This window comes from Vanessa tameamea, chromosome 4 (genome assembly GCF_037043105.1).
Source record: "Vanessa tameamea isolate UH-Manoa-2023 chromosome 4, ilVanTame1 primary haplotype, whole genome shotgun sequence".
Classification (NCBI taxonomy): domain Eukaryota; kingdom Metazoa; phylum Arthropoda; class Insecta; order Lepidoptera; family Nymphalidae; genus Vanessa; species Vanessa tameamea.
In genome coordinates, this window is record NC_087312.1 from 4,653,721 (window position 1) to 4,671,759 (window position 18,039).

Sequence of the window (18,039 nt, forward strand, 5' to 3'; positions counted from 1 at the left end):
CAGACACAAGGAATTCAACATATTCGACTCGAAATTGTCGCTGCATTAGGGTAAAGTAACGAGATGGTCGTCTATCCCCTACCAATAATGATAAAAAAAATGTATTTAAAAACTTCACAAAATTATTATTTTTTGCTATCTATTATATAAATATTATCGTGATAGGTGCATAATTATATATAATATACTTATATATAAATTATACTTTATTAATATTAAAATACAAAAATGTGGATGACCTTATATTTTCATACATTTTACACATCACAATGGCAAACTAAATGAAGATGTTAAAGCGACGTTGGAGCTAGAGCCGGTGACGCTTCACGAATATCTTAATCTTAGATTATTTCATGAACATTGAATTAATACCAATATTTCGTTAAAGCTAAATCTAAATCCCAGACTATTATTACAAAGTAATGTAATGTATTTATTATATATTCAGTAATAATTCAATACTAGTAAACATTATGTAGAAACGAAATACAAAACTTATTAATTTCAACATCTGGACTCGTATGAATAATAAACAATAATTCAATATTTTTCTTAGTATACGCCATAAATTTACGAATGTAAATATATTTTCTAAAGAAAACACATTTCAATTATGAAATAAGATGTGACTGATTTTTTTAGTTTTATTTATGTGTTAACGTTTACGTGAGAAAATCATTTGGAAACTTATTGTTATTTCCTTGCAGCGTCGCAAAAACATATCAGACGAGGAAGCCGAATAGAGTACAGTTGCGAAATATTAACGGGGTCGGGCGGCGGTCTGAGACGGGCGGCTCTTAAATAGTGCTTACAGATAACATTGTATCGACTTGTAAATTATTGTTTTGTCATTATAAATTAATTTAATGACATTATAATAATAGTTTGCGCTAATAAAACCAATCAAAAGTTTTAAAATAAACTACGCTAGAAATTGACGTAGGTACATAATTAAGGTACCTATAATGTTTTGCAAAATGTAATAATACTCAATATCATGAAAGTGTCGTTTAAGATATATGTGTGCTGTATTACATATTATAATATCGTAACTGTTTCGAATATGCTGATTTATTTTCCAAAAATCAACAATTTACCAAAAATATTAATCACCAAAGTACTATATTTATATTAAATTTATGAATAAACTGCATTAGTAATTTGGTAACTAATATTTTTTTACTACATATCTTGTATATTTTTCATAAATACATTATTAAATAAGTAAAATAATAAATATCGCTATCGAGAAAAAAGTACGAAAAGAATGAAAAACATCGATACAAATAATCAGAGGCAATGGGCAGCTCTAGTGTGTTTCGGCGAATGCTATGCGCAGGCGCGAGGGCGGGCGGCGATGTGACGCGTCACGCTCGCCCAGCTGACGGCGCGGCCGCGTGACGTGTATACGCAACCGCGAGTGTCGTGCACGTCTGCTACATATGCGGCTGATACCACGACTTGCACGGTGAATCTTTCGTGTTATTTACTGTTGCACCCCTTGTGATCCAAATGATGGTGCGACGTAGTGGACGTTACACAGTTAACTGGCGAGGATTTAGAGACTTCGTCAGCAATAAACCTCCCGATGACGGTGAGTTGTTTGCAAATCGGCGTGTGAATAAACTTAACCTCAAATCTAATGTGAAATAAATTACTATTCAAACATTGTAATCCACTCAGTAGATAGAATATCGCTTCACACATAATGTCAAACACGATACATACCAGACATCCGCAGAGCCTCATTAAATTGTTTGCGCATTCACTCTTAATGTATTCGCAAACTATCGACATAATAGTTTAGCTTCAATTTTAAAACCCTAAACGAGTTTAATCTTAAATCTGATGGGTGCAAATTGCACTTCGCGTGTATGTTAATGTTATATCATGTCTGTTATAAATTTAAAAGTTATTTAAGTTTCACGATTTATCAGTGTTAACGCTGTAAGTATTAAATATATACTTACAACTTTAAAGCTCATAAAGCGTGAAACTTCAATAACTTTAAAATCTATGGAAGATCAACAAAATCATGACAGAAAAATAATCTACATCACTATAAACAATCAGAATTTTAGTGAGTATATTAATTATTTGGCTTTGGTACTCGTTTTAACTGTGAAATAAACAAATCTGAGCCAATAAAAAACAATTGAACAACAGTAGGTACAGTATACACGAATAAAATGAAAGAAGGCAAAGCACAAATTAAAGCTATTCAAAGATTTTACTTTACATTACCATGTTCTTTGAATTTAATTTCAAGCAAAATATAAGTAGGTTCATAAATAAGTTACAAGTAGAGCCACTATTTCATTTAATTCATTGTTTCAACTATAAAAGTTCAAAGTATATTTTTCAAGTGCAATTTGCATTTTGTAATTATTAGGGGACTTAGTAGAAGTCGTAGCACGCAAATATATGTCACGGCTTAAGTATTTCCGCAATGTGGTTATTTTTTGCATGGCATATGATTCACCGAATATATTATGCAGCTTACGATAACTTTCCGCCGGTCGGTAATCTCCTTTCCTTAGTTAAATAAAATTAATACTTATTATTTAAGATGTTATTTAAATTTATTAGTTACATAATATTATGTAACAGTCATATAGACGTCATAGGTATATTGGCATTTAAATTATATAAAATCATTTATATCCGTATAATTTATTATAACAAAGACATAGTCAGTCGGTGGACAGTCACACGCTCTCGCATCACACTTTATCCCAGTTATACTTACTCAAAATCCTGCAAATCCTGCTCAAAATGATGCTGATGCAACAAAAAAGACAGGCGTTGGCAAAATCAAACATAAATATTTTATTCAAGTAGAATCTTTCAGCATGTCCTTATACACAAGTTTGTCACAAGATAAATTATATGTTCAAGTTCAGAATGTAAATTCCACCGATAAAAATCAGCGAGAAACTCAGTTTTATTATTTATCATTAAACATATACTTAACTTACCTTAGCTATAAAGCTATAATACAGCATTTGAACATTCATAGTTTGGTACAATTTTAGATATTTAAAATACAAAAAGATCGTGACTGCGACATTTATTAAACTCTTTCTGATGGACCTCACTTACCTTTGTAAAGAAAGAGATATTGATATTGATTATAAATGGGTTTACTCGTAAATACATATGTTTCATCAAAGTGTTTTTTTATTCCTACTATTTCGTAAATAAATGTTAAGCTAATTTCACATAATCGATGGAGTAGATGCTGGTGCAGTACAACCAAGTATGCCTTATTTTTTCTTTTTTATTATAAATATTAAACTTGTTATTAATCAATATATTTTAATACCATTTCGTTTTATATCAAACACCCGTTAATATAAATATAGAAATATATTGAACTATATCGATAGTTCAATATATTCATAATCTCATAATAATGTTAATATTGTAAAGAGATGATTTTGTTTTATTCGGTATTTATCAGTTAAAATTACTTATCCGATTAATATTAAAATACCATATTATGATAATTTATAGTCCTGTGGTGAACATAGCCTACTGTGATGCACATATATACATATTGCGACTTCTTAATTATATCATATTATGTCAATGTAGTCGGGCAGCAAATTCTCGGTCATGGTACTTCCCAAAAACTGCCAAATCCTGAAGTCATTATTATATATATATATATATATATATATATATATATAATATATATATTGTCCAGACCTATTCTTCATATTTTAAAACCTTCTTTCTTAGAGTATTGACATTTAATATTTTATAAATGAATCACGCGATTATATTTAAGGTTTAAACATTTTAAAAATAACCGGTAAAGCGACATTAAATGTTATCAAAATTTATTCCTCATTAAAATAAATCAAATATGAGCTTAGACAATTGAGTCGAGTGCTATAGTATATATTATATCGCATGTGAAAAAGATCGTGAGGCTTGCAATTAAATGTACTTAACATATTACGAGAGGAGAAATATTTTGATTCGATATTAATTTTATATAAAACTATACTCAGATTTATACTGCGGTCAAATAAAGCCGAACAAAGTATATAAAATCGATAACATACAATTAGAATAGTTAATAACTTATAAGTATATTTACAACGCGTAAAAAAAAAAATATAAATAAGAAATATGAATAACAATAAATACCTAATAAATAAGAACATTAAAGTCAAATTAACATCGATTCTAAATCGATCGATATAAAAATCTGAAAGAATGAATTAGATATGATGAAATTCAAAATAGATGACTCCGTCTACTGTTCAAAGCATCTACTAACCAAACAAAATCAAAATAAAGCATAAGAATCTATTTTCGTGTAGACCGATCATACATCTATCATGTTTCTATTAGTGACACTGACCGTGGTTAGAAATAGATCAAATCGAATGTCTATATTAGAAACATTCTATTGTACAAACTGATCAGAACGAAAAGAAATGACAATTCACAAAATTCGTGACTAAAGAGTTGAATTCATAGACCAGTATTTCCTTCCAATAGTAAAGAAAAATTTAAATAGCTCTATAAATAACTAAGTATACTTATTATAATATATTTACGTAGTTTTTATATAAGTTATGTTGGCAGTTATCGGCTTATTCTAAGAAGCTAGTTAATAGAATCATTAGTAGCAGGCACATACTTATATTATCTATTACTAATCTAATTAAACCCTTAAATTTAGTTTTCACTTTAAAAAATTATATAGGTAATAAATGTACAAAATCATCTAGCATCAAGAATAATATGTAACGATGCATAAATTTGCTCTATAATAATTCTAAGGACTATTTTCGAGTCCGATTACTAAAGTATAATTTTATTAGGAAGGTAAGTAAGTGTTAGAGGTAATATAATGTATCACAGGTGGATACAAAAAAGAATTTCCGAGTTAACATGTAAAAAATGTAATTTCCGTATCATATAAAAGATATATTCTAGAGCCTTTACAATATAAATTTTATCAAACGCAATATTTAAAATCTATTAATGCTATAAGGCATCAATATGTATGCTTTTGTACTAATTTAACTTGAAAGCAATTCGATTAACTGAAATGTGAAACGTATGTGTGGTGAAAAAATCTAACCGATTTTATTCATTGATTTTTATGAAAGTGGTTTAGATATTCAACAAAATACCTAACAATATCCCAGTTCATTCTTCACATAATTGTGTACGATAGGATCATGTCCCCCTGACCGATTACTGCAGCTATTAATTGTACACGAACTTAAGAGAGGTCTCATAATCCGAATGAACCAGCGATTTTGACACGAAAGGAAAGGCCGCAGGACCAACGGTTTTAGGTGTTTTCAAGATCATGGGAATATTGACACTGTAAATTTTTGGACACCGTGCTGATATAGAGAATTTCGACCAATAACCCAAAACTTTTTATATACCCAATACATTTTTAATGGTCCCACCTATAGTTTCAACTCAGGACTTTAGGATGTACGCCCTTAAAGCTAGCCACTAGATAAACAATAACTAATAAAATGTAAAGAAGGAGCTGAATTGTATTAGTCTACATATTTATATGCGCCGGATGACTTTACAACTGGACGTGGAAAACAAGTGGGTCCACTTGTTTTCCATCTTACAAAACTGTTTGTTTGGCTTTGGTTGGCCCTGCTAATGTTCAGTATACTTTCTCAATGATTTAATTCGAGACAATTTGGAGGTGCATGTATTTGACACCCCATCTCTTGGCATTCAAAAAGTACATTGAAATATTATTAAAACATATTGATTAAAACAAATCAATTTGTATCATCATAGGGCTAATTGTTGGATAACCATAATATCTCCTCAATCAAATTTCATTTTGACAACGAAATAATATTCATATAAAAATGTATTTTAGGTACTATAAATGTCTATAAATGTCTGTATGTTCAACTCTTTCGTTTACCAAAAGAAGAGATTTTGAAGAACGATAACATTACCCTTATATACCGATATCAGGACATCATATAACTTTCTTTTTAACAAATTTGAAGCTATGCCAATTGGCCACGCAGTGCTATTACATTGGGAGAAACATTTTTTGTACACTTATGACTATTAATAATTGGAATCCACCACCACATGAGAAGAACATAAATAAAAAAAAAATATCTCCAAAGTTGTAAGAATTAATAAGGATTTCAAGACGTTAAATTTAATTTTAGTGTTAATGAAATGAACTATAAAATGCCATAAAGTAAATTGACTTGATCACAGACATGCTTAAAAGTAACTGTTAGCACTACTTCTTCCATTTTACATCAGCTACAAACTTTTATATAAATAAAAATATTTATGCTTGATAAAAAAACACATAGATTCTCTGTTGACTGTTATTATTTTCGAAACAAATACAAGAGACAAGGCTTACTTTGGGATTCAAATGATCGATTCCAGACACATTTCTAAATATAGAATTGGAAAATTGACAAAAAATAATGTTCTCAAACAGTTTAAGTCGCTATTTTATTTCCGAGATTTTATTTGTAATAAAAGAGTACAATCTTTTACAGTATATAATCTTTTATATGGATTTCTTTTTTAATAAAACTCCTTCATAAAATCTTATTTCACGCATGTTTTATTTATGTACAGGGTAATAGTTACTGTATATATACATTATTGGTACTTTATCATCAAGCAATATTAACAATAATCTACTGTTCGTTTCTATAGAAATACAAGAAGAATCGCAGCCAGAAGAAGATCTGTCAAATCATGAAGTAATATTTTTAAAAAGCATAGTAGAAAGCCCCGATTTTGCTAGAAAGTATGGAGTAAGTATTATAAATGGTAAATTAATCATCATCATCATCACTATCAAACAATACATCTTTTATAGTGGAGACTTTATTTATTAAAGAAAGACAGATGGACAATTTGTTGACGCAAAAGTGTCACTCTATTCATCAGTCAGTGTGTAATTCTATTCATATCTAAATAGATTAGCTTTACCTTAATTCAGCTGACACTAAATCCGAAAATAATGAATTTATTTTATATTGTAAATTTGTAATAACAATAATTTTAACAAGCTTCTAAAACATTATTCTATTCAGTTCTTAGTTATAAAAGTGAAGCCATACTATTTTTTATCTGTTCCTCAAAGCTACTTTTGACAGACACGGAACATTGATAATATCATTTCTGTGTCATAATTACTGTGTCGACTGTCGTATTCGAAATGAATTTTCAGCTCTATGAAAACGTAATAGGGTATGAATTATATTTTTACAATGAATATACACTCAAACAAAAACACGCAACACGCAAACGAATTTCCAATGAGAAACTGAGTGGGTGTGTACATATATATTGGCCAATTTATTCGTTAAAAATGAATTTATTTAAATATACAGAATAATTTTATCATATTTTTTATATATTTTTATAGTTATTTTCAAATATTGTGGTATGTTGTGTGTTTAAAATAAAAGTTTTCATTCAAAATTATGAAATAAACAAGTGCCACGCCTAAGCCTGTTTTTTGTTTCATCCTTTTTATTGTAAAATCTTTATGCTTAAAACAAAGTTTTAAATTTTATGTGGGTCTTAGTGTACGTGTTGATGTTACAGGCGATCGATTCGGAAGAGGACTTAATCGTTAAGCCAGTCTCCCTGGATAATGTAAACATAATAAAGTCTCTCAGTGAATATCGTGGCAACAACATACGGACTATCGAACAAGCTGAACTAGCTATATTGTTGTCCCGAGTTCACTTCAAGGTAAGAATTTCACTTACAATCAGCTTGCCAAATAGCTAATTCGTTGTACTTAAAGCCTATAGTCCAATCATACTTAACAATGAAGGACAAGTGAATTTATAATATAGTCCTGTGAAATTTATTGTATTTATGTAAAATCCAACTCAAGAATACCTTTGTTTTATACCTAAGACGTAATGTTATTAAATATTTATTTACATCTTAAATATTTAGTCTTTTAAATAGGCACTGATTGATGCTCATGATCAAATTGGGAAAATTTGGCTTGAGCGTGGTTCTGGGATTGATGAGAAAACTTTAAAAGAAGAACAGAAAGACGTAGCTGAAAGCCTAGATTTAAGTCCAGACCACAACGGAGACATGCCAGTGGAGACTATTAAAGTTGTAGGGCTTAGAAAAGTACCTGGGCAACCATTGGGTTTAACGGTAAGTACTGATAATATCTTAGGCATATCACATAAAAAACTCAAACTCAACAATCTTTACTAGAATTATGTATGATTGTACGAGATAAATATTTATTACCAATTTCTTATATTTTATGGATTATATTCATAAAGATATAGTTAAATTAATTAACAATAATACTGTAAGTCATTTTTTCATTTTAGGTTACAACTGATGAACATGGTCAGTTGATAGTAGCTAGAATCCTAGCTGGCAGTGCTGCAGCAAAGCAAGCACTGCTCAGTGTAGGGGATGTGTTGCTAGAGGTGGATGGAGTACAAATAAATACCGAAGACCAGCTAAAGGAAGCTGTTTCTAAGCCAAATGATAGAGTAACACTCAAGGTTGGCCCTAACCTTAAAGAAAAGAATGCTCAATTAACTAATAAATTAAGTGTAAGTCAAACATTAGACAAATAAAAAGTTTATTGGTATAACATTATCATAGGGTATTTTAAATAATTATGTTTAATTTTCAGTGTTATATGAGAGCCTTATTTGATTATGATCCCTCTGAAGATACATTATTACCTTGTAAGGAGATTGGATTAGAATTTAAGAAAGGTGATATTTTACAAGTAAGTCAATATATTATTATTGTTATATTTAAATTAAAGTTTTTTTGGCTAGATTTTATTATTATAATTATGGTTTTTTTTTTTCATAGGTCTCTGATAGAAGAGATCCTAACTGGTGGCAGGCAAGCCATGTGGATAAACCTGATGTAGTAGGTTTAGTTCCATCGCCTGAGTTAGAAGAGAGGCGAAAAGCTTATGTACCACCTGAGGCTGATTTTGTTCACAAAATTAGTATATGTGGAGCTAGAGTAAGTGTATTTTAATTTTTATAGGTTCTAAGATGTCCTCATGGTTAGAACATGTATATCTTAACTGAAGAATGGGTTCAAACACAGGCAATAATCTCTAAGTTTACATACCGTGCCTCGGACAGCTCATGAAGTCTTTGGTCCTGTGTCTGGATTTGCCATCTGAGCATGAGAGCAAGGGAATAGGCAGTGCACAGGTGTTTACGGTCACTTGTGCACCATAAATCAGGAGGACATCAAAGACCTTGTTAAAATATAATCCGACATCAGTTCATTTATTTGATGACTAAATATGTTTTATTGCGTTAGGTTAAATTTTTGAATTCTAATAAATAAATTAATTTACGATTTTTATCTCGTACGTTACCAGAACATCTACTCATCATCATCATGGCAGTCGGATAGTACTAACAAACATACACGAATTCTAGATATCTAAGAAGAAAAAGAAGTTCGTCTACGAGTCGCGCTCGAGCGTGCAGCTGGAGGGCGCGGAGCTGGCGCTGTACGAGGAGGTGGCGCGCACGCCGCCCTTCCTGCGCCGCGTGCTGGCGCTCGTGGGCACGCGCGGCGTGGGCCGCCGCACGCTCAAGAACCGCCTCATACAGGACCAGCCCGACCGCTTCGGGGCCGTCGTGCCGCGTGAGTTCCGATACTGTTTTTCAAGAAAATTGGGAGTTTTCCTTGGCGAAAATAGATACATTTGAGCCAAATATTCATATGCTTCAAAAAATAAAATATTAATTTTAAAAATTACTCAATTTTCGTATTCCATATACAGAAAAAAGATTGAATAATTATATTTCATTATGAATATATTTACAGATACGTCGCGTCCACCTCGCCCCCTCGAAGAGAATGGCATGTCGTATTGGTTCGTGTCGCGCGAGGAGATGGAACGCGATGCCCACGCGGGACGCTTTCTAGAGTACGGCGAACACAATGGACATCTCTATGGAACTCATTTAGACTCCATAAGAGCTGTTATTAAAGAAGGTAATTTTTTTTCTTGAATAAGAAAACTACAAGACTCCTATTAAAATAAACAATTCAAATAACACTACCTTCCTTTTCTCATTACAACACTACAGTCCACTCCTCTATTAACTATTAGACTTGAGATAAAAAAAATAATACTATAGATTTACATTAAAAGTTTTTATGTTATAATTGATCCTCTGTTCAAAATGTTAAATAGGTAAAATGTGTATACTGGACTGCGCTCCGCAATCACTCAAACTTCTACACAACAGCAGCGAGTTTTTACCGTACGTAGTCATGATCTCAGCACCGGGCATCGAACAGTTACGCAATCTCACATACGCCTCCAACCGCAACTTAACGGTAAAAACAAGTTCACTTTATAAACAAACTAATGAATGACATTCATATATGGAAATTTAACAATAAAAGTATCTAGTCCTTATAATGTATAGCATGTATAAAATTTATTCATATATACAAATTTGAGTTTGTAGATTATATAGAAGAGTTTTGTTAGTATAGACATCTTATTGATAGATTATTTACCAACTACCTTTTGTTTTTAAATATATAAACATGCTACTTTATTTTATGGCATGTTTGAAGTAGATGTAAACTTTTATGTTCGTGACGGTTGCGCATGCGCCGTGTAGTTCGATCGGCAGAGCTCCATCCGCTACAGCTCGAGGCGCGCGCGCACGCTGGAGTCGCTCGCGTCACTCTATGAGGTAAATTAGATTACATTTTTATTTTCATATTTACCTGTCAAACTTTCTCTAACTAGCTGTCATCGTTCTTAGCACCTCTCAAGTAACTACTGGTGATAAGCTTTACTCAAGCCCATCCGGTACCACAGACTCATCAATAATACTGCTACACTACAACACTTCGGATTGTACCGTGTTCGGGTTTAATGGTTGAATGAGCGTAAAAACGACCCGACTGAGACGATGTAATTCACAGGAAGAAGACATGAAACAGACGCTAGAAGACAGCGCGCGCATCCAGCGGCAGTACGAGAAGTACATCGACCTGGTGCTCACCAACAGCAACTCGGACACCACGCACGCGCGCCTCATGGACGCGCTGCACTCGCTGTCCACCGACCACCAGTGGGTGCCCGTCACCTGGATCTACTGAGCCACCCGTAGCAACGAATACGACGTAGTACACTTCTATGACGCTAAGTAGTTGATATTTTCGAATATTAGGAGTTGAGCCAATTGCATTTAGAACGTTTTGAGCAAATGTTACATTGACAGCTTTGAAGATAAAATTATTCTTATACTTGATATTACACTGATCTATCACAACAATATATAATAGAATATTATACCAATATCATTATGAGAAATGCACATAGTGGTCAATTTATAAAATCGCGCTATTCGACTATTGTAAATTCGTGTAAAATACAACATCACAATACGAATTTATATAGACGATAAAATTTACTATAAGCAAAATTTAGTAATCACAAAAAAAAGTTACATTTACATGATTCAATTGCAACAATGATCTTTCAACTAAGCACTACCCTTAAAACAATGTATCTGTTATTCATCACGAAACAATCACAAAGAACTACTTTAATAAATATGTAATACACACATATATATAAATATATATATTTACATTTTTATTAACAGTTTGTATACATTATATTTATTTTTTCATTGAAAACTATATATTTCAAATAATAAATAAATTATTTAATAAAATTTTTATCATCACATGGTTGTATAAAACCTTATATCAACTATTTTAGATCAAGTAATCTCATTATATTTTAAGTTTAACTTAGTTTTTACTCGAATCTTATCGAGATATAAATAAACCGCAGTCGCAACTGCTTTAACATAACTGGTAATAATCATTCCAATAATTTTATTTCTTAATATACCCTTCCATAGGAAAATTGTTACCATTACAAATGTAAATGTTCTCATAATCTCTATACAAAGTATCTTGAACCACCCGATTATAATCACAATGTCTTTAAAGTGTTCAAAATTAAGTCCCACCTGGATATATAAGCTTATTCCAACTACAGAAGGAATAAAAAAAAAATAACCATAAGATTGTATTGAAGCGAGATTTTAATTATCTATGATATTCATTATGTATTTGGCGCTAAAATGGCGTTTTAAATGTCGGCGAAGTTGCTATCGGATGTTTGGATAAATAAAGATGTATTAATTAAGTATTTTTTGTAGTGCATAATATATAGCAGCTTTCAGCAAATCGCATGGAATAAGTAAATGGAAGGTTTATTTATATCAACTCCTTCTTGGATTGGAATAGGCTATAGTTATCTGTTACTTAAGTAACTATAGGTAATGAGTATTTTAGGTGTGTAAAAAGGTTCTAAGTTTATGTAATTGTAGGGCGATCATTCGCAAGGAATGTAATGCATTTAATTATAAACACACACTTTCACAAACTATTGAATAATTAAAAAGATGTCTCAGTTAGTTATTTTTGTATTTACGAATTAAGTTGCCACTAGTAAAATAAGATTTTGTATTACAAAGACACATCACTTATTATTTTTTAAATTAATCTCTCACTGCAAATTATGAAGCTATGAAAATATGGATAAATAGTTCGAATGCTTATAGTTTTTTTATTAATTAACTGCGATCTGCTAATGTTAAGAACTTATATACCATAGATATTCTTATTGTAATATTAGCTTGAATTTCATAAGGATTTTACATTCCGTCCATTTTATTTTGTTAATTAGCTGTAAATTTTATTGTATCGAGGATATTCAATATACATTAATATGTAAGTTTAAGCTTTATTTTATTTTCGCTATTACATTTACGCCATGTTTATTTTATTCTTTGCCAAATTAAATAATAAAACATCATATTCTTGAAACTGCAATAATCAATTTTTATTGAATATATGCCAAATCATATGAAAATTTTGAAGACTATGGGTTTGATGGACGTGAAGTATTCTTGTGATGACGCACTGAAGTCTTAAAAATGGTTGGGTCGATGTGGTTAAAACCAGTCTCATTGCTAGTAGAGATTACATTTTGTTCATTTTCTGTTTTCTCCAAAAGATGCGGCGCCAACAGAAGAAATAATTGCTGTAATCATTTTATTATTTTGGGTAAACAATATAAAAAGAACAAACTGATTTGGTCTTCATATTCAGTTCCATTCAAATCAGTAATAATACTTTATGGTGTATCTTTAAAGGAAAGTAAAGTAAGTAGAGAAGGTAAGGTTAAGTTAGAGATGAATTATAAACACAAATTAAGCACATGAAAATTCAGTGGTTGGCCGAGCTTGAACCCACAGATTTCGATGTGCACATTCAGATGTGCTAACTACTAGGCCCTTTCGGCTCAAATATCGCTTTAATATTAAAACAAGACCAGGAATATTCAACATATTCCTATACAAAAACGTCAGGCTATAAAAGAACATCAATAGGAAATAGAAAACGGTTATTAATAGTTTATTTAAATTTGGCTAAGACCATCTCTAAACATTGCAGTATCTAGTAGGGATCCGTAGGAAATTAAACTAAACACAGTTGTTGAGTGTTTAATGTAGCATTTTTGTCAAATCATTTGAAACCTGAAATTAACTTTTTGTACTGCTTGGGTTTGAAACTTATTTAAATAACGGACCCTTTTAATATCATACATTACCTCCGCCCATGGTATTAGTGGCAGGTTAGCAAAGGCCGCCTGCCAACCTGGAAGACCGAGATGAACGAGAGCCATTCTAAAATAATGGGTAAAGGAATGCGCTAACCAACCCCATGACCCCTCTCTTGTTGCAAGCCATATAGACCAACATCCACCGGTATATATCAAGCACACCTGAAAGTTATATGTCTTCTGCAAAATCCTTTAGTATACACCAATATATTATATAATATATATATATATATATTTTATATTACTGTTGTAATCAGTTTTATGCGTGAATCTACATATTATAATGATTTGATGACGAGCGAATATAGACGCACCTGCAAGCCCCCCCGGTGTTGCAGATGTCCATGGGCGGTGGTAGTCACTTTCCATCAGGTGAGCCTCCTGCTCGTTTGCCACCTCTATCATTAAAAAAAAATTAAATACGATGACACGACCGCTTAATGCTGTGAAATATAAATCAATTTGGAACATATCAACAGGAGATTCATAATGGAGATAATTGAAACATTCAAATTATACTTAAAATCAAATCTATTTCAATAAATAAACAAAAAATATTCACTACTATTTTACCTTTCCTATATTTCTGCAGTTGTCTAGTTCGAAGACCTTACTTTTAGTATTCAGTACCGGACGAGGACCACTATTTGCACGTGTAAGTGAAAAATCTAATAGATCTTTAAGTGCAGAAGTCAAACACAAATCATTTAAAGCATTTACTCGTATAGATCCAACAGACAATATTTCATCCGCTGCAATGAATATTCAACATTTTAAATAAAATAATAACGATCTCGGTTTTGTCATCTTAACTATCTACTACCAGCTTAATACAACTAAAAATACTACCAAGCAATAACGCCTGGTATGTTGGTTGGTTTGTTTTTGAGGTGTTCTCATTCGGATGGTGAAGGAGGTAGTGTATCAATGTACTCTTTAAATATTTTTACACTGACATCAAGAGGCAGAAATGACCAATTAAATAATTACATGTTAGCCCTTTGTCCGTTTACATTATAAATAAAATAAAATATAAAAAGTTGCTTTCCTGAGTATTTATAGCGCCAAGATAATTCAAAGCCATCTGTCGAAGCATAAAAATTACGCAAATCTTCTGGTAATGCAGCAGAATGCCTCTGTTCCCAATTTGAAAGCGCCACACGATCGCATGGTGGGCGACGTTCAACGACAACATTAGATATTCTTGAATCGGACTCTAAAATAATGTTTTGTTTTAAATATAATCTTTTCTATTTGGGTATACCATATTATATACTACATTATAATTAAATATTGACAAAGTTTATCAGAGGAGCACAAGGTCACAACTATAGTTGACAAGATTCTTGAGAGTCGAATGTGATGGTCTGATCGGTTCTGGATACTGATGTGTTGTTATCCAACAAAATTAAGTATATCGTTAAGTGTGGCTTTAGCAATAAAGGATAAAAATTAAGTCAAAGAACGCCCTCAAGCCACATAGTGGACAATAAGTGTAAAGTGGAGCTGGAGATACAGGCAACTCATGGTAGGATAATAGGTTACCGTCTAAATCAAGGAGAGCTGACAAGCAAATTAAGGGAGACTTAGTTTAGCAAAAAGAAAAACACTATTAATTTTTTACATATAATACTATCTACGCCGATGTAGTCAAAAGTTCAATTCCGGCATATTAATAAGGTTTCTTTTAGAGTAGATATGTAACTATTTTATAGTATGACTTTGAGTGAGGCAATGGTTGTATATATTTTTTCTCTTTGCGAGAATACTGCTTACAGCGTAAATTTTAGTTGAATCGATTATTGAACCAAATTTAATAAAATAACTTGGACACTAAAAATAATTAAAAATAATTCCAAACAGTTGGAAATTATTTTCAAATCTACTAATCCAAACTGTATTTTAATTAAAATGTTAATTTTAATTACTGAAATAAGATCACTTAAATCGGTCGATTTCTAAAATCGAAATTATGTTTTTGGTCCATAAAATTATAAAATTGAAAAAATCTATTTTTGCCACTTGACAAGTTGACAGTTTGAATTTTTGAAGTCAGTTTTGTTATCAACTTTGACAAGTCGTAGACCGTGGTACAACACATGGGCAATTATGTTTAAATATTCTGTATAAAATATTCTGTAGGCGATTGCAATGTACACTAAATATCCGATTTGTTTATAACATTAGTCAGCAGTATTATATTAACTGTAATTTTATGAGATTATTTATGAATGATAATAACATAACCTCTACGTTAATATTTCATTTGTATAGATTATGACAATCGTTACTTATCTGTAAAAAACTTATATATTTTAAATAATATAATAAATAATGACAAATCCTAATGCTGGCGTTTGTGATATAAAAAAAGAATTCATAATTCAGAAGCAAGATAAAAATAAAATAGTAAAAACTGAAATAATTAATAAGCGTAAATTAAGTGAAGATGACGATATTGAATCTAAAAAGCTCCGAGGTGATGAAAATGGGGATGCGTCCAGTGATAAATGTAAGGTTAAAAGACGAGGCCAAAACAAAGCAAGACCAAAAACATTTCAAGATGATAAACAAAGTAAACCATGCCCAACCATCATAAATAATATTTCCAAAGATGAGATTAAGCCATGTCAGTTTACAAAGTGCAAATACATTCATAATCCCATCGAGTACTTAAACTCAAAACAACAAGATTTAGGTGATGTATGTCATTTATTTAACATTCGAGGCAGGTGCCCTAGAGGAATTACATGTCGATTTGGTTCCGGGCATACAACAAAAGATGGACTTAACATTATTGATGAAACTAAAATAAGCACCTGGAAAGAAGATGTTAAAAATTCCTTACAACAATCACTACAAATAAGTTTACAAAAAAGAAAATATGAATTTTCTCTAGCTGAAAAATTGGTTAAATCTCTGGATACCAAGAATAAATCTGACAAAAAAGACATTGAAAGTGACACTAATAATTCAACAATAGAGAATGATGCAATCATTAGCCAAAGTGGGGCAGTTATTGATGATGATATGATTAAGTTATTGCCAAGAGAAAAAAAGAAAATTGATTGGCAAAATAAATTATTTCTTAGTCCTCTAACTACTGTAGGTAATTTACCATTTAGAAGAATTTGCAAACAATTCGGAGCTGATATCACATGTGGTGAAATGGCATTATGTGAATCTTTATTAAAAGGTCTAAAACAAGAATGGGCACTGGTTAAAAGACATGAATCAGAAGATATATTTGGAGCTCAAATATGTGGTAACAATGCTTATGGAATTGCAAAAGTAGCTCAATTGTTGCAAGAAAATACAGAATTAGATTTTATTGACCTCAATCTTGGATGTCCAATAGATTTAATTTATAAGAAAGGTGGAGGCAGTGGGATGATGCACAGAATGCCTGCTTTAGAAGCATCAGTTAGAAGTGCTTCAAGTCTATTAAATATACCATTTACTGTAAAAATGCGGACTGGTATATACCAAGATAAAAAAATAGCACATAATATTATTCCAAAAGTAGTAAATTGGGGTGCTGCTCTAATAACACTACATGGCAGGTCTAGAGAAGCAAGATATACAAAATTAGCTGATTGGGATTATATAGAATCTTGTGCTAAAATAGTTTCACCTTGTCCTGTTTTTGGTAATGGTGATATTCTAAGTTATGAAGACTATGTATACAGAAGAGAAGTAGCTCCAACAGTTCAAGGTGTCATGATTGGTAGAGGTGCATTAATAAAGCCATGGATATTTACAGAAATAAAGGAACAGAAATTGTGGGACATTAGCAGTAATGAAAGATTTGATATAATCAAAAAATTCACTAATTTTGGTTTAGAGCATTGGGGTTCAGACACACAAGGTGTAGAAAATACAAGACGCTTTCTACTTGAGTGGCTTTCATTTTTATATCGCTATATACCTGTTGGATTGCTAGAAAGACCTCCCCAAAAAATTAATGAAAGGCCTCCATTGTACTTTGGTCGCAATGATTTAGAAACTTTAATGGCATCTGGAAACTGCGCTGACTGGGTAAAGATTAGTGAAATGTTACTAGGTCCAGTTCCTGATGGATTTCAATTTTTGCCTAAACACAAAGCTAATTCTTATCAATGATTGGTATATTATATTTTGTTGTTATTTGAATTAAAAATTACTTTTATTACCTAAGACTTTGGTTATCCCCAATGTTATATTTTCGTAAAAGGAATCTTCAGACACTAAATCAACACAAAAACTCATTACAACTTTTTTGGTGATATAAATTATTGTACTTTATTGATCTGTCAATAGTTGTCTAGGATACAATAATTGTTGCCATTATGTTGAATTAATCCAAG

General features: G+C 31.4%; 3 protein-coding genes across 7 annotated transcripts; 2 read left to right on the top strand and 1 right to left on the bottom strand.

The window, feature by feature from the left end:
- Positions 1-1,386: 1,386 nt before the first annotated feature.
- On the top strand, positions 1,387-12,808 carry Vari (varicose). 5 transcript variants are annotated; one of them, XM_064220741.1, is made up of 12 exons: positions 1,388-1,594; positions 6,703-6,803; positions 7,603-7,752; positions 7,978-8,178; positions 8,364-8,594; positions 8,678-8,776; positions 8,866-9,024; positions 9,456-9,666; positions 9,850-10,020; positions 10,223-10,368; positions 10,662-10,736; positions 10,972-12,808. In XM_064220741.1, exons 1-12 carry the CDS (start codon positions 1,513-1,515, stop codon positions 11,146-11,148), a joined length of 1,803 nt encoding a protein of 600 aa, XP_064076811.1. In that variant the 5' UTR covers positions 1,388-1,512; the 3' UTR covers positions 11,149-12,808. The 5 variants fall into 5 exon arrangements, with proteins under 5 accessions (XP_026487810.2, XP_064076811.1, XP_064076813.1 ...); XM_026632025.2 differs by lacking the exon at positions 10,662-10,736 and having other exon boundaries at positions 1,387-1,594; XM_064220743.1 differs by lacking the exons at positions 1,388-1,594; positions 6,703-6,803 and adding an exon at positions 7,224-7,242.
- Positions 12,800-17,989, bottom strand: LOC113394637 (tubulin polyglutamylase complex subunit 2). Its single transcript, XM_064220749.1, has 5 exons — positions 17,866-17,989; positions 14,745-14,909; positions 14,267-14,448; positions 13,682-13,855; positions 12,800-13,111 (listed from the first exon to the last, which is right to left on the bottom strand). The coding sequence occupies exons 1-5, from the start codon at positions 17,939-17,941 to the stop codon at positions 12,950-12,952; spliced, it is 759 nt and encodes a 252-aa protein (XP_064076819.1). The 5' UTR covers positions 17,942-17,989; the 3' UTR covers positions 12,800-12,949.
- LOC113394631 (tRNA-dihydrouridine(47) synthase [NAD(P)(+)]-like) lies at positions 15,777-17,864 on the top strand. The gene has a single exon (XM_026632023.2). The coding sequence runs from the start codon at positions 16,028-16,030 to the stop codon at positions 17,813-17,815; it is 1,788 nt and encodes a 595-aa protein (XP_026487808.2). The 5' UTR covers positions 15,777-16,027; the 3' UTR covers positions 17,816-17,864.
- Positions 17,990-18,039: the final 50 nt, after the last annotated feature.